We start from the raw sequence: 24,863 nt of genomic DNA, 5'->3' as shown, positions 1-24,863 counted from the left end.
AACATAATCAGCAAATTTGAAAATAATGTACATAGAAGTAGAACTTCCTGTTAGCCTATAATAAAATACAAGGGTTAAAAAAATCACCTAAGCTATCTTCCTACATGACATAAAATTTGGCTACACTTTATAATAAATTAAAGCCAAAAATGAAAGTTATTAAAAATTTTATCTAGAATAAAGTGATATCTGTAAAGAAGAATACATATATAATAATTGATAGGAGTGTCCATTAGAAATTATCTTATATGGTATTTAAAAAATAATTCAACAAAACTGTTTGGCATTTGGTAATATATAATAAAGGAGGTAAACTCAGAATTGTAGAGTGCTTTCACATCTTCCTGTGTAGCACATGTCAGAATTTAAATCCTAGAATTAATTTTGTTTCTCTAGTTTGCCTGTGAGTCTGATATAGGAAACAGAGTCTGATAGTGATCCCAGTTGGGGAAAAACAAAACAACAACCCAGAACTCTAAGTAAAAGGAATTTTTATATTAGTTGTTATCAGAGTTATCAGCATTAAGTTTAAGGATACTGTTTTATCTTCAGTGTTGTTTTTTGACTGATTTGATACTTAAAAATAAGGTAGATATTTAGGATATATGAAAATAAAGTAGAGTAATAGAGTTAATTTTTCTCAGATTTTCTTTCCTAAAAAAGATTTACAATTCATGTGTATATCAAGATTTTTTAAAAAATGACTGCTTCATTTATATTTACACAAGGCACGAAGTCTCTTTTTTCCGGGAAAAATTATCAAGAATTTAAAAGATTATTTTAGACTTAAAATAGTTAAGTCTTTGAACTACTGATAATCATTTACAGGAACTTGTTTCCTGTAATTATTTCTGCTTTCCTACTTTTTTTTCCCTTGAAGTATCTTTTGCACATAAAAATAAACTCTGTTTGTCCTAAAACTGTTAAGAATGTTGTAGAGACAAACACGTATGGTCGGACATGCTGTACAGGTGAGGAATTCAGTTTGTGAGGAGTGAGCAAGGTCATGGTCATCTCAACAGACAACTGCATGTTTCCTTTTTTCCATAGAAGATCCAGCCCTGAGCTTTGAAAGGCAAGATTGAATTAATAGCAAGAACCTGTTTATATGCTTTTTCATAGTGAATGAAGATTTTGCCAAAATATAAATTAAGACAGATTTGCTGTGTTTTCTGTACTCAGCATTCTTCCATCAGTTCGGCGCATGCCCAAGGAGAGTAATTCTTCCTCCAGTCTTCCAAGTCTTCACACTTCCTTCTCTGCCCCTTCCTTCACTGCCCCCTCTTTCCTGAAAAGCTTTTACCAGAATTCAGGTAGACTGTCCCCACAGTATGAAAATGAAATCAGGTGAGATCAGTGTCCTCTGTTTGCAAAGCAAAATTTTCTGCAGTGATATGCTGATATGTTACTAAAAAGTGGCTCATTAATTTTGGAGTGACATTTATGCATCCATATGTTGTGCTTGTTCTAATCCATTTCTAATATAGTGGCTTCAATTCCAATAAATTTTATCAAGAAAACTTTTAAAACCAGTGTTTCAAAGCCTTTAATAACACGATCATCTTTTTGAATTATATCTTTTTGTACTGTGTATTTCTTTGCTGTACGCTCCAGAGTCTAAGCTTTGTACTGTTTGCAACAAGACCTGGTGCTAATACATACTAAGCAAATCTCCTCCGATTGTGCTTTTTCTTCTTAGCCTCTTTGGACATATGATACGGAATCCATAAGCCAACTGTACTAACGTGATAGATAAATATATCTTTAGTTTTTAAGTATATAGAATATTTCCTAGGCATTTCTTTGATTTTTCTATGACATAGATTTACTTCTCTAAAACTCAGTGTAAAATACATAATGGGTACAGGATCATGTTGATGTCAACTCTTTCAGATAGCATGAAGGATTTCTTGAGTCTTGTAGTTAGTTATCTGATTTTGTTTTGTTCTCAGTATTGAAAATGTATAGCTTTTAAAATCTTTGTGCTTTTAAGTACACAAAATTAGATGTAGTGATTTTTGGGGAATTGCCTTTTTAAAAAATTTAAAATTATGACATCTTACTGATTATTCAAATTATTAGTGGGATATCGATAGCCTTTGAAAAGTGTTGCGTTAGCTTGGGGATTCTTCTAAAGGGATTGTTGCTGGCTTAGAAGTTTGTGATATTCATTCCAGTCTTCGGTGTAGCTTGCTTGACTCATTCTTTTTTTTTGCTGTATAGTATTCCATTTAATACACTACAGTTTATCCACTGTCTTGCTGATAGACTTGGGTTGTTCCTAGTCATTTGATATTTGATGATTCTTGCAGTCAAGGAGAGGAATACCCGTTGTAACCAGCCTGTGTGTCACTAAGATTTTCTTTTTGGCCCCATTTCTTTTAGACTAAGGAAATCCCAAAAGTTAGCATTTAACTAGGTAACCTTCAGCAACTGGTTAAATTAGACTAATTTTTGAATGATCTCTGAGTATCTTTTGTCTATGTGTGCCAATTATCTTCACTCTAAGAAAGATAATTAATACTGGATTTAAAAAATTTTGAATCTGAACTTCCTCTGAATTAGTACAAAGTCATGTTCATACATTGAGTTTCTAGTGAAGAAAATGAATGAAGAACTGATTTTAAAGGGCTTTTCGAGGGGGCACTTGGCTGACTCACTTGGTAGAGCATTCAACTCTTAAATCTTGGGGTTGGGAGTTTGAGCCCCACTTTAAGTAGAGATTACTTAAAAAATAAATATAAAAAAGTAAATAAGGGATTTTTCAGGGACAACCTTATGGGAGAAGATTGAAAAGAAATTAGCTACAAAAAACAGTGTAGTATATATGGAATATGCCATGAATTGAGAGAACCAAGAATGTACACATATAAAAATATCAGTTTGCCTTATGTCTATAGTACTACCTATTAATAAGAGTACAGCACTTTGAATGAAACATACTGGCAGTTTCTTATTGTTATGTTAGTTAAAGTGAGCATCTGGGCAATCCTAGTTTTCTTCTGGAAACAGAACCCTGCCCAAAAGTGACAATTAGGAAAAATCATTGAGAAGGTCAAAGGTTAGCTGTGAACAGAATGCAGAACGCCAAAACAGTGGCTTTTTTTTTTTTTAGATTATTTATATTGTAGTGTGTTACATATCTGTCTTCAGTAGTTTTGCTTAAGTGTGTGCATTATTCTTGCTCAAAGCTTCCTAGTCCCCTGTATCTCATTCTAAAGAAGGATATTAAAGTCAGAGGGTAAGTGTATTTAGTTTTGCATTGAAAATTTTCACTTTTTGTAGCTATCTTACTTGAAGTGATATATTTAAACATATGGAGAACTTTTAAATTTGTAGGATCATTAAAAATAATCCCGTTTTCTGTACTTTGTAATATTTTCTTGGCTCTAAGAATAGCGAAAAAATCAGAGAGCACTTTCTTGTACACTTTTCTGTACTTTCTGTACAGTTTTTTTTTGTTTGTTTGTTTTTTGGTAATTTGACCAGCATAGACCCAGCAGGCCAAAAAGAGACTTAAAATTTTTATTTTTACAGAAAAGTATAACAATCAGGGCTGCCTGGGTGGCCCAGTCAGTTAAGTGTCTGACTCCTGATTTCAGCTCAGGTCATGATCTCACAATTAGTGAGTTTGAGCCCCAAGTCAGGCTTTGTTCTGTGTCAGCTCAGAGCCTGCTTGGCATTCTCTCTCTCCGCCCCTCCCCGACTCGTGTGTGCACTCTCTCTTTATCTCTCTTTCTCTTTCGCTCTCTCAAAATAAATAAACTTAAAAAAAAAAAAAAGGCAAGTACCCCAGCCCTGAGCATACAGCTCAGTGGATTGTCACGGAGTGAATGCTCCCATGTCACCACCTCTCAATAAATGGAATGCTATCAGTACTCTCACGGTTCTTCTCCTCTTCCCACCCAATCACTTCCCTTCCCCCTGATCACTCATACCATTGTTCATATTTGCCTGGTTTTGAACTCTATATAAATGGAATGGTACAGCATACGTTCTTTTACTCTGGCTTCTTTCATTGCACATTACTTTATGAGATTCATCCCCATTTTATGTGTAGTTCAGTTCATTTATTTTTTATTGCTGTGTAGTAGTCCACTTAATATGTGGGTTGTTTCTAGTTTTGGGTCATTAAAAGAGTGCTGTCCTGGATATTATTAGTTGTCCTGGATATTAGCATATCTGTCCATTACTGAGGACTATGTACACAGTAGTAAAATTGTTGGACAAAATTCACTATTAATAGGTTTATTTCAACTAGTAAGTCACTTAGACATAAATTACTAGTTACAATCTGGGACAGGGTTTTTTTTTCAATTTGTATTTTGAAATAATTTCAGAGTTAAAGAAAATTTGGAAAAATAATATGGAGAACTCCTGAAAACCTTTTATCCAGATTCATCAATTTTTTAAAATTTCCACATTTTCTTTATCATTCCTTCTGTTTATTCGCATATTATACGTATATGTGTACACACACATGCATATATGAGTATATATTTCTTTATTCTAAGTCATTTGTAAATAGGTTACTTCCATTCATACATTAATACTCTGCATACTTTAATATGTATTTCCCAAGAATGAGGATATTCAAGAGCATGGTTTTAATTCAGTGATTTCTGAATCTACATTTCTCATCACACCTTTCAGAGAGAACATGAAGCACACACAATTACCGTAATATCTGGAACTATTCAGAATATTGAGAGGAATGAGGTTCAGAATACTATGAATTACAATTTTCTTTTCACTTGAGTACCTCGCATCTTATTAGTTGTATAGAGTGAATCTCTAAATATGCACAGTCAAATAAGGTACAGAGTATGTTAGCATATAGGCTAATATATACTACTTCTTAAAAAGCCTATTAAATTGAAAATTTGAAACTCAGATTAGGCATCCTTCTCTAGGACCTCTATTCTGAATTATTAAAAACATGTCAGGTTACTGTTTTTAAGTAGGCTGAGAAAAAGGAATCAAGATATTTTTAATATGGTTTATTGATTAGTAGGTTTATCTGCACAGCCTTGAAATGATAAAGGGAATAAGCATATGTTTTGTTTTGCCTTGAATTAATTTTTAAAAATTTAATGTCATTTCATTGTTTAGTAGCTGAACCATAACTGTGATGATATAGTACATTTATATAATATTTATCAAATATGATACATCCTTTCTATCAATAGGCATCTTTGTCACTCCTTATAATTTTTTCTCAGCATTTAAGCCTTTAACCAAGAAAACATTTATATTGAAGTTAATTGGTCAAAAGTAAAATGATAGTCATTACTTCTATTCACTTATAAGACTTTTCAGTGAGAAAATAAGATTTTTGCTGAAGTACTTTGTAGTACAATTTTGGTTCCACATAGTTCTCTTGTGTTCACTGATAAAAATAGTATTATCATTCACAATTCATTATTGAAGTAACTTTATGCTTTATTGATGACTAATGGAAATGCCTTTTTATTCTAAAATCCTGATTTTGGTTATATATCTCTCTCTGTATGCTAATGTCATTCCTTCTTTTCCTGTTGGACTAGACAGGACACTGCTTCAGAATCAAGGTGATTAGAGGTCTAAATATGTTCTTATAAAAATTCATAAATTCTTCCACCTGAATATCACTGTCAGTTAAAAAACAGTTTTGGCTGTCTCCTGAATGCATGCCAACATTCTGGTGCTATGGGGTTCTGTCGTAGGGAAAATGTGATGCCTGGTGTAATCAAAGATCACAAATAATCATATAAAATGTTGATTGCAAACAGAAATCCTGTTTCTACTCTATTCCGTGCTGACAATTCCTTAGTACTGTGCCGTGGCCTTCAAGCAAAGCCTGATTTTAATTTTGAATTAATAGACATGAATTTGCTCATTTGGAGGTATGTATGTACATATAAGGAGTTTATTCCAAGAAGATGCAGAAATGAGCATCCTAAAAGAAACAAGGTCATAAAATTTAATCTAGTTTTCACCCAAAAAGGATTGTTAATCTGTTTCTATTCACCTTAATTCTTGATAAGTTGGTTACTTTGAGACACTGCTGAGGCCTGTCAAACCTCCCACTGGTCTGGACACAGGAAAACACCTACTTCCTTATTATGGAAGTCTGACCACATCTGTAGTGATACCTCTTCCTCTCAACTTGCATGCTTTTTGTGGTAAACATCCAAAATTATTGCTGTACAACTTAACTGGAAATAATTATTCTTGGCTTTGTTTTAGGTTCTATACTTAGTTTGTATCAGGAATCCCGTGAAAAACAGACATGCCCATCTTTCTGTTTGGAGCCACTAACATTTGGATTTCTTTCTAGCTACAGTGAAGACACAGTGTTAAAGACTGGACTAGAATGAAAAAAAAGGAGAAGAGAAAGGAGGAAAAAGGAAATCATTTTGGACACACTGATAAGATAAAAAATGACTTTTTGTTTGAGACTTGTAATTGATTGACACTTTTTAATGGTTGGGTGTAAGACTCTTACCTACTTTTAAAACCCTAATGGAAGTGTTAGTTTTACTGTGTGTCTTTCTAGGTTCTACAGGCATAAAAACAGGTCTGTTTATTACCTTAGAGATCATTTGGCCTGGACTTTCCTTATTTTACATATGGTTAGATTGAGCCCTAGGGATGTTTTATATCTTGTTTAGTATTATTTCCTTAATCTTAGGTTTTAGGGATGTGAGTAAGCAAATAAGCTAGCCACCCAGAGATACTTTAAATTCCAGTGTAAAGAACTTAATCTTTTAAAAATGTATATTCAAAGTAGAGCTTAGGAAATAAAACTCCTTGTTTCTCTCATTCTTTCTTTTTCTTTTACACATTGTTCCACTGATTAATCTATCTCCGACTCATAGCTCACATGCTATATATTGCTCTCCACTAGAATAGTTCAATATCAGTTTTATTTAATTAGTAAAGATTTTCCAAAGAATGATAGGATCGTACCTAGTTGAAAGTCAGGACTTACATAAACTATTAGTGTACCTGATGCAGTTATGTGTAAATTATACTTTGGATCCTGTGGGAAAAGCTTAAGTTTCATCACTATGTTGTTCCACGAGTCTTTCCTGAGGCATTTACAAAGAGAACACTTTTTCAGATTTCTGTGAATTAGGTGCTATATCACATTGATCAAGTCTTGTTTCTATCTTGAATTGTAAAACATTGTGATTTAGATATAGCTTTAATCAGTATTAGTCATTTATTTGGCCTTTATGATGCTACTCGTTTTAGATGGGTGCCCAGGGGCTGGAGGATGAGGGGCAGTTTGATGCTAAGCAGAAAAACACCTTTTGGGTTTTTTTTGTTTTTGTTTTTTAGTTTTATTTTGTTAACATACACTGCAATATTGGTTTCAGGAGTATAATTCAGTGATTCAGCATTTATATACAACACCCAGTGCTCATCACAAGTGCCCTCCTTAATACTCATCACCCAACTACCTCCCTCCATCAACCCTCAATTTGTTCTCTATAGAAGAGTCTCCTGTGGTTTGTTTCCCTCTCTCCTCTCCCCCCCTCGCCCCCCCCACCCCGCCCTGCCCCTTACCCTGTATTCACTTTTGTTGTTTCTTAAATTCCACATATTAGCTTTGTGAACAATGTATCTATGCTGCCTGGTGGTGGGGGTGGGGGGAGGTGGAATAAAACATGACTGCAACCTTAACATTGAGTCCCTATGAGTGATCACTAAAACACCTCCATTTTTTACAATATCCAGCAAATTAATTGTTACTAAAGCAGACAGGTATCCATTAAAAATTCTGTGTTAACACAAGAAGTATAATGTTAATTTAAAAAGTCAGGGTGGTAAAGGTTCTAACTGCTTGGCCAAAGATGTATTAAAAAGTTATCTTGGAGCTTTGTGGGAGCATTCATATCATATCCATAGCTTTGGATTTGATGCTGTGTCCAGAAGGACTTGGAAGTGCCTCCCAGCCTACAGAATATGATAGAATATTTTCTCTTCTTATAAAGCTCTCATTTGTGCCTTTTGGATTGTGGTTCTTAGTTAACTGGTGACTGGTAATAGGAAATATATATAGAATACACCAATATAAAAATAATTGGGAATTCACCACATTGTATTTCCTTCCTAGTTATTCGTTTTTTAATTTCATAAATTTTCAATAGAGGTAATTCTGGCACAAAATACTTTTTCTGAATATGTCACTTTGGAAGCAATTTTATAATATACATGTTGACATTCCAAAATGCAAAAGAAGGAGGGAAAAGACCATGGAAAAATAAGGAAATGGTTCTGATTTGTTTTATCATTTAAAAAAATGTAAAGATAATACAATATATGTATAGTCCACCATATTAATGTGTTTTGTTTTTGATCCTTCCATTTAAAGAAATAGTTGCATTTTGGAATGGAGTTCTTTCAAAAGCAAAGAAGAAGTGAGACATGTACATAAGTGAACACTTAGTACTTTGAAGTTATTTCTCTGCTGAAATAAATGACTTTGTGCCATTAAAAAATGGAAAGAGGAATACTGACCATAAGACTTAAAGCCAGTTAGAGACTGACTTTTTTTTTTTCCACCAGAAATACACATGGCACTGGGGATACTGACAGGTTTAGTTTTATGGTCCAGTAGTGCTTTGTCTGAACTAAGGAGGAGAGGATTTACATTGGCATGATGAAGTGTAGTGCCTTTGTTGGGATCCTGGACCACCTGGATTTGAATTCTGGCTTCTCCATTTATTATCTGTGGAACTGTGGGCAAGTTGCTTAGACTTTTTCAACCCAGAGAAAGTCTTCTCACTGAAAGTGGAAATAGAAATAACACCTACCCCATAAGGTTGCTGTGAGGATAAAATGAGTTCCTACTTGTAAAATGCTAAATATTAGGACAATGCAGTTACCACCGTAGGAATGTCAGATTGCTGACCAATGGTAGGTAAATCAAAGGGCAAGCTGTGGGAAGTTGCATATATGCACTGACTGCTGGAGCCCTTATCTGGACTCAGATTTCTGGGTACATGGCTTCTGGAATGAAATGAAGCAGGGCAGCCTTTTCCTTATCTCAGCCACCAACCAGCTTTTTAAGGATGTCCTTTTTTAGTACCAAGATAAAGGGGTCAGTGGTCTGTTATGTAAGTGCTTTTCAGTATATTATTATCTTATATTCTGACTGCTAATTTTTGGCTTATCAATTCTGACCATTCAATTCCAGACATAGGAAGAAAATGTGTCACTTGGCAATTTATTTAGATTATAGGATATAAAATTTTAGATGTTATGAAACTTTCAAATATGTAGCAGGCTAATGTGAAGGTACTTTATGGACCTGTTTTATAATCCCCCAAAAGCACATATTTTAGACACAATAATGAAATTGTTAGGAGTACTTTAAGTTTTATTTTTAGTACTATCTAGACATTCAACATGTCATTGACGGCGAATTGGAACTTGATTTAAAAAAAAATGTTAATGTTTATTTATTTTTGAGAGAGAGGGACAGAGACAGAGCATGAGCAGGGGAGGGGCAGAGAGAGAGGGAGACACAGAATCCGAAGCAGGCTCTGTACTGTCAGCCCACCGCAGGGCTTGAACCCACGGACTGTGAGTTCATGACCTGAGTTGAAGTTGGATGCCTAACTGACTGAGCCACCTGTGTGCCCCAAGTCTGATTTTTAAAAGATAGTTTAATTCCACCATCAAAATATAAAAGTTTCAGAATCCTTCGGGTTAGTTTATTGTAGTTTTGTTTGTCAGAGCTGCTAAATAGTCAAGAGGAATTATTGATCACTTACCCCATGAGGCATTGAAATAGATACTTTACAGAAGTCTTTCACTTAGTTTTCTAGGCTTAAATTATAAATTTTGACGCCTTTGTGCAGGACAGGAACAGCACTTACTCGGAAAAACAATGCCTTACGCTGTTTACTAACACTGCTGCTGTTGTCAGTACCTACCAGTGCCATCAACAGCCCAGTCTGTACTTTCGGGAAACAGACCTGTTAGAGCTTTTTGCCAAAAAGGACGTAAAAGTCATGCTACCAACATAGGTTTTAAAAAGGTGTTCTTTTAGTTATTCCTGACATGTTAGCCTAGCCCATATGATTTTTTTGTCCATTTCATTTAACCTTCTGAGTTAATGTTTGCTATTATTTGCCAGTTATTATACCAGAAGCTAGAAAGACGTCCATTAACTGGGCATTTAGCAAATAACTGCTCGTGAGATAGTGTTACCAAAGTGAAGATACAGAGTACTTCAAGAGTGTTTATCAGGATATAACTATTATTTGCAGAACATTTGAATCACAGTTTCTAAAAGGGAAATACTTGAGTTAATACTTTCCAAAGCGGAAGTAAAGGTGAACATATTTATTCAGTTTTACAAGGAGTTTTGAACCATGGACACATATTAGGGTTGTAATTTTATCTAACAAAGGGGGTTTGACTGTATTGAGATATCTGTGTTGTTGCTTTCTGAAGTATCCTAATCTATCACACTGCCAACTGTGCAACAGCTGAAGGCATGTCTTTTTCTTAACCTTAGTTTAGCTAATCTAGAAGTAATCATTCCAGGAAGATAGGTCAAGATTAGAGATAACGGAATTACCTGATGACCATGGGTACATAAATAAAAATATGATAAGCAGGTGCTGAATTGCTCTCTTCTTGGTGGCCTCAGTACCACTGAGGCAGGTGGTGGATTTTCTAGCTACATTTCCTTTCTGACTTCAGCATTGACTCTTTTGGACTCCATTAAAAGTCCTGGATCTTCACTTGTTGGTGTCACTAGCCATAAATACTGTTACCTTCATCATTTTTTCTGGAAAGCCCAGAGACTTTGAAATGTACTGTTACCACCACTAACTGTAGCAATTATTGCATGGCATTCCAGCTGCTAAAGTGATTCGTCTCAGAAGTGAGTTTGAGTCAGGATGACCTTTTATTGCAGATAGGCCTAGCATGACTTAGAATGTTCTTTCCTAGGAAATGAAAGTTTTAGAGCAGACCCACATTTCCACATGTTCGTTTCACAAAGCACTAATGTATAAAGCTGTCACATGCTCAAAGCCCCCTCCCTGCCTCCAAAATTGGGGAAGGTGATTATGGGGTCAAATGACTGAAATAGATTAGGGCATATCTATACATTACTTCACTCTTCGGAAAGTCATAGTGCATACCAGTATATTACAATCTCTGTGAAATCCTCCTATAGAGAGATGTTGAATATTTTTTATCTTAACCTAGCCAGTCTTATTGATCACAGTTCTTTTCTTAATATATTACCTAATAATAATCCCAAGGTTAAGCATTCCTCCTTTATTCGGGTTACTTTCTGCCATGATCCACATATTGGTGGCTAGCAACTTGTAGACAGATCTCAACAGTCACAGGCAATAAGAAGCTATCTTTATCAGTCTATTCTGTAAGAGTATAAGGAAAGCTCTTTTTGAGCCTCTTACAGAACATTTACATTGTTTAGAATGCACTTTTTAATTTTTTAGTAAAGCACGAGTTCCTTACTTAAGCAGCCTCTGTGCCTCTGTATACATTCATCTTTTCCTCGGGTTAGGACTTGAAATGGTTGGCTACTATGGAATGAGTAGAAACAGGTGAGCTCCTCATGCCTGGGGCTTGGATTGCATTTTCCCCAGGCTGCTGTGGCCTGGATGACCAGTGTGCCTAGTGATGCATCGCTCTTTGTTGCCTGAGGCTTGTGCTTGCCCATGGCAGGACTTGTGAATGGCTTGTGCTACCGTGTGGTTGTGAAGAACCGTGCTATGCATTTCTCCTTACAAGTTACTTATTTATTTGCTTTCCACAGTGATGGAGAGGGGAGAAAAAGGACCTCGTCTACTTGCAGCAATGAGTCCCTAAACACTGGAGGAACTCCCGTCACCCCTCGTCGAATCTCCTGGAGGCAGCGCATTTTCCTCAGGGTTGCTTCTCCCATGAACAAATCTCCCTCAGCAATGCAGCAGGGTCTGTGTGGTACACACTAAAGAATTACTCCTTACCGGTATCATAAACTAGGGAATGGAATGCAGTGCTTTGGGTACAAAGAGATTTGAGTGATTTCAGTGGAGAAATAACTTCTGTTTCCATATATGACATGGTGGTGAACTTCTCAGCTATCGTTAGAACATAGTAGACATTCAGTAAATGCTTGATGAGTGAATGAGTGAACTCCCCAAACTGGGCACTAAGATACTGCTAGAAAAGCATACATTTTTTTTTTATTATTAGAAAAGTAACCTACTCCTTTACAAGGGTCACTCATAAAACAAAGTGACATCAAAATGTTGAATGATTAAGAAATGGATACAGAGACAGTAGACAAATATCAACCAAAAGATATGAGACCTGTTAGAAATTAAAGCAAAGACATCCAAAGGGGCAAAGTAAATTATAACAATAAACAGAGATACAAAAATGATGATCAATTATGCCAACATGCGTAATTATATAGCCTTGAAAGTTAGAAAATAGAAGTTCACAGAATGTTGGGAAAAAATACATCAGTAGCTCTCATGGGAGATTTTAACATATTTTTCTCTAAAAATTAAATACAAGGAGGGTATATATAGTTAATATTTGAGAAATATAATTTAACAAGCTTGATCTAATATTTATACAGAACCTTGCTCCCCCATAGGCAAAGTTCATTCATTTTTAGTGCACATGGAACATTCCAAAAAATTGTGTACTTGGCCACAAAGGCATTATTTTAAGGAAACAATCACATAATCTCTGATTACAGTGCAAAAAAAAAAAAAGGAATCAAGAATTAGAAGACAACTAAAATGTTTCATGTGTTTGGAAACTGAAAACTACTAGAAACTAGAAGGAAGAAAATATGTTCAGAGCCCTACACATCAACATTGAGTTGTATTTAAAGGGCATTTTTAAAATCAGGAAAGACAAAACTCAAATATACCTAAGTATTTAATTCAAGAAGTTAGAAAAGGAGCTCTTGAGTAAAATTTTTAAAAATTCTTTATTAAGGAAATAAATAATAAGGGTAAGGGCAGAGGTCAGTTAGTAAAGAAAAAGAAATAAGAAACTGACATTACTAGAGAAAAAATTAACTCTGCCTAGGGTGGCCAGAGAAAGCTTCACAGGAATGTTGGATATTTACATTTAAACTCATTGCTGGGAGAAGCATGTTTCAGGAAGTGAAACTAGCAAAACTCTGACATCATCGGAGAGAACTTTGCAGGTTAGGGGAGAAATTCAGCATGACAGGAGCAGAGGATGGGAGATGGAAACACAGGTTGGGAAGTTTATACGAGGCAGGAGTCTGAAGCTGTCCATATGCTGTTTGCAGTAGTTTGGACTTTGTGCTTTGGGGCATAAGCAACTGTTGAAATATTTTAAGAGACATAGTCATGTTTGTTAATAGGAAACTAATTGGCAAAGGTGCAAAGAATGGCCTGGAACAGAGGGAGAGAGCGAGCTCCAGGAATTGGGTAAGAGAATGTTGCAGGAGCGAGCAGAGGTGCTGAGCCCAGACAGGCCCCACGTTGTTCAGCTGCTCTTCTCTTGACTGTGTCTGATGGTAGATGGAGACCTTAGGAGATCACTATTATCTATTCACGTAACCTTTTTGTTTTGCACAATCAGAGAATGTACAAAGATAAATTGCAGAAGTGTTGGGCTCTGGGGATTGCCAGTTCATCTTAGAGCACCTATCTTATAGGTCATTGTGTGCAGAAAGAAGAAGTAGAGAAATTACATGTGCTTTCGTTTCAACTCGAGAGGGAAATCTGGGAGGGGAATTTAGTTTAGTGAATTTACTTAAGCTGTTAGTTCCAGAAATGCAGTTACTGGGAAAGTGGCCTTGTGAAAAGCTTTAAAGGTGGAAGATAGGATGAGAGAACATCAATTCTAGAGAAAGCTTCCGTAGTCTGGGTTACTGCTTAGGAATGCCTCTCACTGTTTTCTTCTCTGCAGATGGACTGGACAGGAACGAGCTGCTGCCACTGTCCCCTCTTGCTCCAACCATGGAGGAGGAACCCCTGGTTATATTCATGTCTGGTGAAGATGATGACCCGGAGAAGGCTGAAGAAAGAAAGAAGTCAGAAGAACTGAGGAGTTTGTGGAGAAAAGCAATACATCAACAAATCTTGTTGCTTCGAATGGAGAAAGAAAACCAGAAACTTGAAGGTTAGCCATTCAATCAGGGCTAAATGATATGATACTATAATTGAAAGCTTTAGGTTAAAACCACCCCCGTCTTCCCCACACTCAGTCAAGGAGTATAAATGCACTTTGACTAGGATTTTACTGATTATAATTGTTTCATTTTATTTTCTGAGGTTGCAATGACATGGGAATGTGCAGCTTAAAATATTTGCATTTTTGTTTAATAGCTAAAACATCAGACACCTTTAGAGTGTATTTGGGTAACAGAAAATGTACATAGTGTGGCATCCATGTATTTGATGTGACTGAAAGTCTAATATTATTGTGCATTACTTAAAAAACACTTAAACATGAAAAATATTTCAAAAATTCTTTTTGAAATTGATTTTCACCTTTTAGGCTAATTGCATTTATAATAAGGGAAATGTGCCTATTTCAAATAAATTCTATTTGTATTGTACCCAGTTCAACTATCTAATTACCTGTTATCAAATCAAAGTTCCTAATTTTTGTTATTGCTTTATATACTTTCTACTTAAAAAATCATATTCAAATCATTAAATTTATAATTGGATAATTTACAATAGCTTCTGTGGTATTACTGGTGCTTTATTGCTTAGTTTATGAATAAGTGTTTTAGAATGTGTTTCCCAGACTTCGAAAGAATGATGTTATTTACCTCCTTATGAACCACACATAAGGAGATGTGCAGACGGGACCAAAACTCAAAAAATGTATTAATGTTACTATGTTTGGCAGTGCACTTAACCTAAAAGGGCCTTGTTTTTCACATGTGTAAAATGAACGATTTAGCTTAAGTGGGTCCTTTGATTTACAAGATTATAGGAAAATGTACAATTTAGGTTTTTCTCTGGCTTGCTTTTATCGTGTTGTCTTCCAAAATGCTTTTTTAAGAACAGGTATTCACATTTCTATGCTCATCACCTATCTTAAGATTCCTCTTACTACACCTAATACTCAATTCTGTTTTTAAATTGAACAATATTTAGTTTGCAAGGGAGTAATTTTCTTTATTGCTGTTTTCTTGGCAGACTGGAAGTACGTAAAGTTTTAAATATCCTAGGAAGTAAATCTTTTTTTTTTTCTTTAAAATTAAAAACCCAATTGATTGTTATTGGTACAGCTTTTAAAAGTTGGATGTGATAAATGGTATGCCCACCCGGGCTATTATAGATTTTGAGGGAAATTCAATTCATATTCAGGGTAAGAGAGGAGGTGACATTTAGCAGATATGGTCAGAAACCTTTATGAGTTCTTTTTTTTCTGTATTTAAGTAACAGAGACAAAAAATAGTTGAGCTTATTAAAATTCTAGTCAATGGATAATTATTTATTGATGGTTCTTTATTTTTTGCCTAGTTAACCAGGTGAGGGCAGATGTTGACTGTTCTTAATCAGCATTTTATCCTCAGGGCCTGAAGCTGGCACATAGCTCTTGATTGTTCTCTTAAATGAATAAAGATCTAGAGAACATTGCAGGGGGAAAGAAAGGAAATATGCTTTTGTTAATTATAAAAAAATAGTTAGTAAAGTAACATATAGGGTTATATTAATTATTAGCTTTAATGAACCCACTTCTTCAAAAAAATTTGATTACCATAGAGACATATAAAGCAAGTATTGAGAAGCAAAGCTCCTCTCTGTGAGTTTAGTGGTATCCAAGAGGTAGGCCATCTAGTGGTATCCAGGAGTATTTTCATAGTGAAAGTTTGGTTATATCTGGACTTTCAGTAGAAACTTTTACTCTTTATTTGAATAACTGTATTATAAGATATTTAAATTCTTTGGAATGGTTTCAAACACACTAAGTAAAGGGTAATACTCATTCTGCTGTTGTTTTTTGTGCTGTCGAGGACTTTGGATGCATGACAAAGATTTGTGTTGCAGAAGGTAAGGGGTTGAGCACTGTGAGCTTGAATGAGTACACATTAATCTGTGAGACTCCTGTTCAATGTGATCCTAATGAAAGAGAAAAAAAAAATAGCTAAATGTTTTTTCTTCCTTTACTCTTTTGGAATCAAGTATTCAAGATAAAGAACACATCAAGTTAGTAGTTGCTTTTATAGGCCTTTCTTTAATGAGCTCTGGGCTTATATTTTAGACCATCAAACAAGAGAGAATTCTGTACTATTTTTAAAAACAGAAGTGTTAATTTCAATAAAATGAATTTTTTTCTTTAAGAAAAAAATGAACACAGAGGCACATGACTTAACATTTTTAAAAGAAGTATTGGTAACTCTGGGAATAATTATAAAAATGTATTGGGTTACCATGGTCAGTATTTCTCTAATCAAGGTTAGCACGAGGTATTGTTTTCTCATATAGGTCATATATAAAATATCATTGGTGTTGAAAATGATGCAAGTTGTCACATCTGAGGCTATCACATTTGTCAAAAAAAATTGAAACTTACAGCCTAGGGAACATGCTTAGTTTTTTATGCTTAGTAGAGCTCCCATCTGTAAGATACAGAGTAAAACCTCCTTAGAAAGTTCTTCCTGTTACTTTTTTACGTGATATGACTCCGTTTGGGAACCTTTCATGTATCCTCACTTTTTTTAAGTTTACTTTGTGACTACATGTTAGTGGTTGATTCCTAAAAATCATTTGGTATGATTTTACAAATACAACAAAATGTTTAAAATTCTGTGTTCTAGGAACACATCAGTTTTACATAAATTCTTTTGTTTTTCTTAGCAAGCAGAGATGAACTCCAGTCCAGAAAAGTTAAACTGGACTATGAAGAAGTTGGTGTATGTCAGAAGGAGGTCTTACTAACCTGGGATAAGAAGTTGTTGAACTGCAGAGCTAAAATCAGAAGCGATATGGAAGACATTCATATTTGTCTTAAAGAAGGTATTCTGGATTGCCTTTTTCATTTGAGTAATATTGACACACAATGTTACATTAGTTTCAGGTGGATCATCGTTAATCATCTTTTTTAGAGAAAATCTTTAGAGATTTTTTGATTTGTGTAGCTCAGGCATAATTTTGTCCTTGTGCTTTGCCTATAAAAAAAGGGAAGTAATTTGCTTTTGACTGCAGTCAGTGACTTTGTTGGGAAGAAAACAGTGCTAATAGAGAGATGGTCCCTGAGGAGTTAGCAGACACCTTTTCTATAGGTTTTCCTGTCTTCTTCAACCAGCTGTTCTCAGCTGTCTTTGTTGTTTATCAAGAAAGGAGTGAATGCATGGGTAGAGACCTTGGATCATATCCATAAAAATAATTTAGACTTACAAACTAGACTCATTTCCATCATTTAGTCAGAAATGTTTATATGTATATGTATATGTATATGTATATGTATATGTATATTCACCTACATGTATGTGTGCATGTAAACAGATTTATGTTTTTATTCATCAATCAGTTTTCCTTCCATGTATATATTCCTTTATTTTGGAAAAATTGCTTTTATTTGGCCATTATACTGCATTGCTACTCTGTCATATGAAATGGCTGATAGTTAAACATCTTAAATTTAAAATTAAAACTGCTTAGCATGTGAATATTTGAGGTGCATTTCTGTGACCCAGCTATTAAAATGAGGATCTCATGACCTATATAAGCTGAGTGCAAAATAAAAATCCAAGAATATCCAAAGATATCTGTTAATGAATCTTGTTTTAAAAGCTTATGATTAATGTGTGAAACTGTTGCATAGTTAAGTTTAAATGAAGTTGAGATTAATTTTGTAAGATGCTACATTTATTGGTTTTTTTTCCTTGAAGATATGGAAGTCCTAAACATTTTCATTGATTGCATTATTTGTGAGACAGAATAGTGGGTAATAGAATGTGTGTGGTTGTTGATCACACTATTCTTTGGTATGAGTTTTAAAGATTTTTAGGGGTGCTCAGCTTCCCATTTCTTATAGGATACAGTTTGAACCTCTGAGCACTCTGCCCAGGGCCCACCATAATCTCTGCCTCCTTCATCTCTGATCTCATGTTCTGCTTCCTCCCTCCCTGTATCATGTGTCCAGAGAGGTTGAACTACACTGGGTCCCAGTATGTGTCCCAGGCTGTTTCTTGCATGGAATGTTCCAGTTTTCCCTAACCTCTCATCCTTACCTCTCCACCTGCTGCCTATTTCCCATCATCCTTTTCTTTTCACCCCTCCTCCTCCTCTTCCTTTCTTACCCCATTCCTTGCCTTTCTGAGGGCGTTCAAACGTTTCCCTTCCTGAAGGGATTGCTGCCCACACTCCCAGCTTGGAAAATCCTATTATCTTTTTGATCTCAGTTCAAATACCATTTCCTCAGAAATCCCTCTCTTCCACCAAAATCAATTCATTTTGCTTCATTATTTTTTCTCACGATTCTTTTCCTTAATGGTGCTTATCATAATTATAATTTTGTATTTAGGCATATATTTGTTTAATGTTTTTCTCACCCCGCCACTGCATACCTAGCACCTAAAAAGGATCTTGCACAAGTTATTTACTGAATGAATACATGGATGAATGAATGAATGAGACTAATTCCTGAGAATGGATTTATTCATCTCCCAGGGAGGAAGTATCCTCAGTGCCATTCTCTATACTTTGCTATGTGTTAGATGTTCAACAGATGACTTGTTTAGCTGAAGTGAATTGCCTTCTTGCAAAATTGTTGTTGGATGGATAATAAAACAGCCCACTCATATTATCAGAGATTCATTTAGTGGGCTAATGAAAGTTACCCCCAAATGACATTTTACATGTCATCATTCATTCATTCATCCTACAGATGTGTAAGTAGCAACATAAATTCTTGGTTTGCCTTATACAGAGACTTATTAATGTCAAATGCTTAGAATTTATAAGTACTGGCATTTATTACTAGCTTTAAACCAAATAAAAGGTGGGAATAGGCAGGGATACATTTCATGGTTTCAGAATTTGGCCTCTGAAGCCAGACTTGGAGAGTTCTAATCCTAAACTTCCACTTACAAGCTGTGTGAACTTGGGCAAGTTCTCTGCTTCTTTCTTCCTCAGCTTCACCATCTGGAAAGTGGGGATAATAGTAATCACCTGCCTCATTTGGTTGTTTTCTGAGCACAGGTACAATGCTGAGTGGCAATGCACCATTGATGGAATGTTGTATTAGGTGCCCAATCAGTGTTGGCTGATGTTAACATTGCCTTCATTATTATTTTTTTTTAACATTTATTTATTTTTGAGAGACAAACAAGGACAGAGCTCGAGCTTGGGAGGGGCAGAGAGAGAGGGACACAGAATCTGAAGCAGGCTCTGGGCTTTGAGCTGTCAGCACAGATCCCGACGTAGAGCTCAAACCCAGGAACCGTGAGATCATGACCTGAGCCGCTTAACCGCTTAACCGACTGAGCCACCCAGGCGCCCCAGCATTGCCTTTATTAATGATACTTGAGGGTTTTCTTTTGCAAGATATCAGCAGCTTCAGGATTAAACTTCAGGATATCTTTTGCAAGATATCAGCAGCTTCAGGATCAAAATATGCTCTCTCAGCACATCATACTGTGTGATGGGAGGGAGGGTGGCACACAGGACCTTACAGCTGCCTGTTTTCAGGCATTACATAGTTCATCAGTGGTTTAGCAACTTCATTCCAGAGATCAAGACCTTGCCTTTTATCTTCGTAGGTGTTCCCAAAAGTCGACGAGGAGAAATTTGGCAGTTCCTAGCTTTACAATACCGTCTCAGGCACAGATTGCCCAATAAACAACAGCCTCCTGATGTTTCCTATAAGGAACTTTTAAAGCAGCTCACTGTTCAGCAGCATGCCATTCTTGTGGATTTGGGTATGTTTGTCATATTGATTATTGTACAAAAGCAAACGATACGTCCCTTTCCTGAGTATTTTGGGGGGTTTTGCTTGGGGTTTTGTGGTAGTTTGTGTTTTGTTTTGGTTTTGGTGTTGCTAAAGAGGACCTATTGAATTATACAGAGCTGCCGACTTTCCCCTTTCTTGAGGGCAAGTTGACTTCATGTCTGGTTGAAAATACCATAAATGCCTGAATACAAAATGAAGTTTTCATCCCCAGACTTTGCCCCCGAAAAAGGGTGTTATCTTATATTTGAATCATTATAAAGGTCATATTATCAGGGACTTTCAATTCCTGTATTTTGAAAAACTGACTTTTGTTTGGGTTAGGCATTTATTTTCTCAATCAACACTGGTTTTAAAATAGGATAGAATAGGTTAAAATTTAAACAGGACTTTGAATATCACTTTAAAAAGCAGCACAATAAGTGGTTATGCTGTGGAATCATGAATACATCCCTATAGGATGAAAGAAAAATGAGCTGTCCTAATATTATATGAATGGCTACTTGTGACTGGGGAGAATTTCCAGTGATAGCATCATAAAGCTATCTTTTTAAAGTCTGTATTTCAAATAACTAATGGAAAGTAAAAAAAGGTATGATTTTTAAAATTACATTGTCTCTAGTTTTTCTCTAATTTATCATTTTATAATATGTATTTTATTATTTAAAAATGTCTGATTAATTGGATTAAATATTGTGCATTGGCATTTGACTTTTTTATCTGTATCCCTGAAAGGTGGTATATTTAAAGTGGCCAGATATGTTACTTGAGCCCATTTGGGAAAATAAGGGGTTACCTTATATTTGGGGTCCCCTTATATTAGGGCATATAAAAGTCACTGGCCAAAACCTAGTTTTGATCTCTGTTCCTTTTGGATGATAAACAGCTTTTGTTGGGAAAGGACCCAACTCAGTTAGTATTTTTTGATTTAATATTTTTTTGTAATGGGGAATTTTACAGAGAAGCTAAAGACTTCAGTTCTTGTCTGATTCTACCACTAAACTGTGGTTTTAGGCAAATTATTTTGCTTCTGAGACTCAGTCCTTTCATTTAAATGAGGACCTTGAACTAGGCAATCCCTGTGGATCCCCACAGATCTGTGGTTCTGTGACGAGAAATTGATGACCAGACTAGAAATGGGGATGGTTCATTTAGGGCTAATGAAGATATCCTAATAAAGAGAAGGAGATGATGCGATTAGATTATAAGGCAAGGCTGGTCAGAAAAAAAATGAAGCTAGAATTAATGTCTTGGGTAGAGAGTACATTTATAGTTTTCTTCAGCAAAAAATTTAAGTAATAAAGTAAAATGATGATTAAAAAACTGTTTATTTAACTCTACTTGTAGCCATCTGTGTTTCCTCAGTGTGTTCTTGTTATTTTCTCATATGTTCCTCTTGCTCTGCAGAAATTAATCTTACCAGTTCCTGGGGGGAGGAGGGAAACAAGATCACTTTTAAGCATATGTGGTGGAAAACATTTAAAAATCTGGCATTATAAGTTCTCACTGACATGAGTAGTCACTTTGCAAGGAAACTGATCTCCCCTTCATTTTTGGGCATAAGAAAAGTCCCATGCCAGTGTCTACAGCCTTGGTGATGAAGATGGGTGGGTTTCAGTGTTTAGTACCAGCTTTTCAGTGATCCAGAACTGATTTTGTTTGCTTGTTGGGTATCTCTATGGTAATTTTATCCTCAGAGGTGAATTTTAGAGGGGAATTTATTTGAAATCAGCTTGGCCCTTTGCTTTACTTGCTTTTTGGCTATTTTGAAAAAAGAAAAGAGGTCTGTATGGCTCATGGAGGTGGTTTAAGAAACAGAGAGCAAAGGATATTTGAAAAAAAGAAGTATTTCCTGAACAATAGATTGAATGTAAAACAAAATGACCTCAAAAAGCTCCTCCAGTGTCATATTACATACAGGAAAAGCAGGACTAATTCTGTTTAGGCGCTACTAAGATTTCCTTTTAAATAATGTGATAACTTTGATAGAATTCTGATTTTACTCGGAGGGTAGTCTTTATGTGAACTTGGAATTTGCCTTCATTTATAGCCAGAATAGATTTTGTATTCTGTTTTCCTGGGATCTCTCCTGGACATGTCCATGATTTGTTCGTGAATTTTGTTATTGTTGTTTTCTAGAAAGAAGTGCTATTTTAGCATCAAATGTTTTCTTCACTTTTGTATGTGTAGAGATGGGGTGGTGGTCTGGCAGGTAGGACCTAGGACTTGCTGGAGAGTTTTAGTTAGATGGGTATTCCACACAGCTCTCACTGGTTCAGAAAAGAATGTTTATTTCCTGGAAATCACTGCATTGCAATTTCACTTTTATCTCCAAAGCTCAGGGTATCTCAAAAATATTTATTTTCTCTTCCTCTGCAGGAAGGACATTTCCTACTCACCCTTATTTTTCAGCACAACTTGGGGCAGGGCAGCTCTCACTCTTTAACCTCTTGAAAGCCTACTCATTGCTGGACAAAGAAGTGGGTTACTGTCAGGGGATCAGCTTTGTGGCTGGAGTCCTGCTTCTGCACATGAGCGAAGAGCAAGCCTTTGAGATGCTGAAATTCCTCATGTATGACCAGGGCTTCCGCAAACAGTACAGACCTGACATGATGTCGCTGCAGGTGAGGCACATGGGAAGCTGTTACCAGAAATCGTAGCATTAGCCCTCTTCTACATTACAGTTAAGATGTAAAGAAATTTGGGAATGCCTGGGTGGCTCAGTTAAGCGTCTGACTTCGGCTCAGTCTATGATCTTGTGATTCATGGGTTTGAACCCCAGGTCGGGCTCTGTGCTGACATCTTGGAGCCTGGAGCCTGCTTCAGATTCTGTGTGTGTCTCTCTCTTTACCCCTCCCCCACTTGCACTCTCCCTCTCTCTCTTTCTCTCAAAAATAAATAAACAGTAAAACAAATTTTAGAAAAGACTGAAAGAAATTTGGGCCCATTGTCTTGGAATTAGTATAAACATAGAGACTTCTTTTGACGTTTTAGTATGTGGGATTTGTACTTTTGCTAAACCTGTAAGAGTAGGACATCCATATGCAGAAAAACTCTTCCATAAAGTTCCTGAAGTGAATAAATGAGCAATTCTAGAAAAGTAGTGGGTACTTAAGTCTCTCTCCCCTAAGTCTGCAAGTGGAAATAGAGAAAGAATCAAGTCTTCTTTATTCACTTTTCCTCAACCTGTCAATTGAATAGAATCAAATCTTTTTTTTTTTTTAATCTAAAAATATGTCCTTATTCTTTTACTGTGAGTGCATCAGCGGCACATATCATGGTTCTTCTTGAACTTACCATGTCTCTCCTCCTTTATCTTTATGTCAGATAGGTCCTTCTAGAGGAAAAGGTGCCCAAAGTCAGTGGTAGTTTTCGGTCCGCTTTTCTTAGCATGCACTGAAGAAGCACCATTAAGATGTTTTAGTCCTTTTAAGTGGGGTACTCACTCTCACTGCGGTCTTCAACCTATTTCGGACTCCCTGTCTACACATTTCTCCTTTCTAGTTAAAATTCCCCTTTCCTTAGTGTATTGGTTTCTAACAAGTAGTTTAAATTTTATCTATAGATATGATATCACCAACCTCCACTACCTTTCAATTTAAAGCTTTTAGTAGTAAAAATATAAAAGAAGACTTTCAAGAGAGAAATGTCAGAGTTCTCCTCCTTTGAAATGAGGTAGGCAAGATCTGTTAGTCATAATATCATGCTGTAGATAAGAAGTGAAATATTTTAAAAATGCTTTTAAAATATATTCTTTTCCTGGTTCCTAAGGATCAGTTTTTACATTTAATATTTTAGTTACCATTCTACAGGCAAAAAAGGACTCAGTTTTCACCTTGTGAATGTTACAGTAAATGGTATTTTCTTGAGAGGATCAATGGAGAGGAAGCGATTCATTTTCTTTAAAAAATTTTTTTTTATCATTTATTCATTTTTGAGTGAGAGAGAGACAGTATGAACAGGGGAGGGGCAGAGAGAGAGGGAGACACAGAACCTGAAGCAGGCTCCAGGCTCTGAGCTGTCAGCACACAGCCCGACATGGGGCTCAAATCCACAAGCTGTGAAATCATGACCTGAGCCGAAGTCGGAGGCTTAACCGACTGAGCCACCCAGGTGCCAAGCACCCCTTCTTTACTTTTTTAAGATGAAATTTTTGCTAGGGAGCTAGGGTTTCCCTCTTAACATTGGGTTTTCAGATGTGAGTTCATATAAAGGGTCTTTATCACGACCCATAAATATAGTGACTTGATTCCTAGTTGATGACTATTCACAGGTGTGTTAACATGCCACAAGTCAAATAACGACAATGGAATGTTTTATTTTTTACTTTATTTCTAAAGTATCTAATACTGGATAGTAAGCATTGGTGCCCTTGTAACGAATTAAGTAGCTCTGATTTCCAGAAATAGGTTTGGATAGCTAATATTAAAAATATTAAAGAATGGGAAGTACCTGTGAGTAGTGTTTGATTTAGGTCCCTAAGTGGAAAGAGAGATGCAGGGGGTGCCTCGGTGGCTCAGTCAGTTGAACTTTTGCCACCTGATTTCCACTCAGGTCATGATTCCAGGGTCGTGGGAACAAGCCCAGCATCAGGCTCTGTGCTGAGTGTGGAGCCTGCTTAGGATTCTCTCTCTCCCTCTCTCTCTCTGTCCCTCTCTCTCTCTCTCTCTCTCTCCCTCTTTTCTCTTTCTCTCTCCCTCTCTCTGACCTTCTTCCCCGCTTGGGCTCTTTCTAATAAATAAATAAGTAAATAAATAAATAAATGTAGTTCTCAATTTAGAAATGCAGTTGTTTTCAATTTAAAAAAATCATCAGTTTGGTATCATAAGAATTCATGTAAATTGGATTAACACATTTATATGACTTGCAATTGCCAGTAAATATTTTATGTCCATAATTATGACAATGAAGATGTTTTAATCTTTGGTAGCATTTGT

At 35.9% G+C, this 24,863-nt stretch overlaps 1 protein-coding gene across 11 annotated transcripts in view; it reads left to right on the top strand.

Annotated features, from left to right (window-relative positions):
• TBC1D4 (TBC1 domain family member 4) overlaps nt 1–24,863 on the top strand; it is a 184,074-nt gene that overhangs the window by 148,655 nt on the left and 10,556 nt on the right. For 4 of the 11 annotated variants that reach the window (XM_053216615.1, XM_053216638.1, XM_053216637.1 and 1 more), the window contains exons 11-16: nt 1,183–1,347; nt 11,795–11,961; nt 13,924–14,136; nt 16,833–16,991; nt 19,739–19,897; nt 22,306–22,550. In XM_053216615.1, the coding sequence (XP_053072590.1) occupies nt 1,183–1,347; nt 11,795–11,961; nt 13,924–14,136; nt 16,833–16,991; nt 19,739–19,897; nt 22,306–22,550 (1,108 nt within the window). The other 7 variants (XM_053216621.1, XM_027065016.2, XM_027065019.2 and 4 more) reach the window with 7 other exon arrangements.

The sequence above is a fragment of the Acinonyx jubatus genome, chromosome A1 (genome assembly GCF_027475565.1).
Source record: "Acinonyx jubatus isolate Ajub_Pintada_27869175 chromosome A1, VMU_Ajub_asm_v1.0, whole genome shotgun sequence".
Lineage (NCBI taxonomy): Eukaryota > Metazoa > Chordata > Mammalia > Carnivora > Felidae > Acinonyx > Acinonyx jubatus.
The sequence above is the reverse complement of the archived record's forward strand: the minus strand, read 5'-3'. Positions and strand labels throughout refer to the sequence as shown.